The sequence below is a fragment of the Hyposmocoma kahamanoa genome, unplaced genomic scaffold, assembly GCF_003589595.1.
Source record: "Hyposmocoma kahamanoa isolate Upper Pololo Valley unplaced genomic scaffold, ASM358959v1 192, whole genome shotgun sequence".
In the NCBI taxonomy this organism is placed as follows: domain Eukaryota; kingdom Metazoa; phylum Arthropoda; class Insecta; order Lepidoptera; family Cosmopterigidae; genus Hyposmocoma; species Hyposmocoma kahamanoa.
In genome coordinates, this window is record NW_020653719.1 from 7,720,097 (window position 1) to 7,721,526 (window position 1,430).

General features: G+C 31.0%; 1 protein-coding gene across 1 annotated transcript in view; it reads right to left on the minus strand.

Moving 5' to 3' along the window:
* LOC113226628 (hypoxia-inducible factor 1-alpha) overlaps positions 1-1,039 on the minus strand; it is a 128,210-nt gene extending 127,171 nt beyond the window's left edge. Inside the window, exon 1 of the mRNA XM_026459336.1 lies at positions 815-1,039. Within this exon, the coding sequence (XP_026315121.1) occupies positions 815-861 (47 nt within the window). The 5' untranslated portion in view covers positions 862-1,039. The remainder of the gene's footprint in view (positions 1-814) is intronic.
* Positions 1,040-1,430: the final 391 nt, after the last annotated feature.

Here is a 1,430-nt window from a genome sequence, read left to right on the forward strand (position 1 = left end):
CAACTTAGTAATAGAAATCAGGGTCACAAGTATTACGAGAATTTCTACATGTTTGATGAATAAAGCCGTATTTAATTTAATTTCAATTTTCCTCACAAGGTGCCAAAAACTTAAACAGAGCACCACTAATCTACTTTACCCTATATCAGTACTCTGAGAAGTTTGCAGAAGGTTAAAGTTCTACCAACAACTAAAAGTTTACAATAGTATTAAGAGGTAAAAACATTTGCTTTTATTACTTTCAACTTCTGGCATTCCATGTGACACTATTGTAATACTATGAAATGAACTTAATATGATGCAATTTTCGCTGTGGCATATACATGTGGAACACACGCTACAGTTGGTACTTGCATGTTATTATCATATAACAAGAGTTGATGTCAACTATACTTTTAAAATTTGTTGTAATGACCATTGTTTGTTTAGAAAAAACTTAAAGATGTTATCCACATAATAATATTACCCACTTGGATACATCTAACACATAGTAATTTCACTATTATAATTACATTCATAATGGCATAATTATTGCATACGGTTGAACACTATTACATTTGGACAAACTAAATACAGACTGAAAAAAATCACATGATCAACAGAACATATAAAAGCTCCATATTAAACTAATATTATTTGTGCTGTAATCAAATTAAAGAAGACAAGTGACGATTAGTGAAGAGAAAGTTCGTTCATTAGCGACTGTGGGACAGCCATGGAGCATTACAATGTTAAACGTAATAAGGTTAGGCATATCGGGCACATGTAACAATCCCCTATTATTCATTCTTAATCTAGAAATTACATCACTCACCTTCTTTTTTGATTAGCTGGCTTTGAAGACATCTCGTTTTTTATCATTAAAACTCGCGATATGAACAATCTTAGAACACTGCCAAGGAGAGTATCATATCGCTTTCCACGATTTTCCTTTTAGATTTATTTTTATCACGACACTATTCAGTCTTACACACCATAAATGTATGTCATTTTACAATTACAATGCACTAAACATAAAAATGCACTTAGATAATATAAACTTGCACAGTGGAGGCACGGGAAAACGTAAAGAATTTTTACAAGAAGTCCTTTCTTGATGACAACTTCAAACAGTTGTGAAGTATAAACACGCATTACCAATACTATACACCAATGAGATACGTTATATTGTAGAGAGTTATATTTAAACCAATGATATTGTTGCATTTTCAGTAACTGAGAACATATAGGTTGTCACACTAGTTTTAATAACTGCTAATAGATGACGTGCACAACAGAAAAATGACGTCAAAAATCTTTTCATGACGTGATAGATGGTAATTTCAGGATAATACTTTATAATATAAAATGAAAATACCTACATATTTATCACAGTCATTATAATTACCAAGACAAAACCTGTAAAAATACCAATTCCAACATATATAATG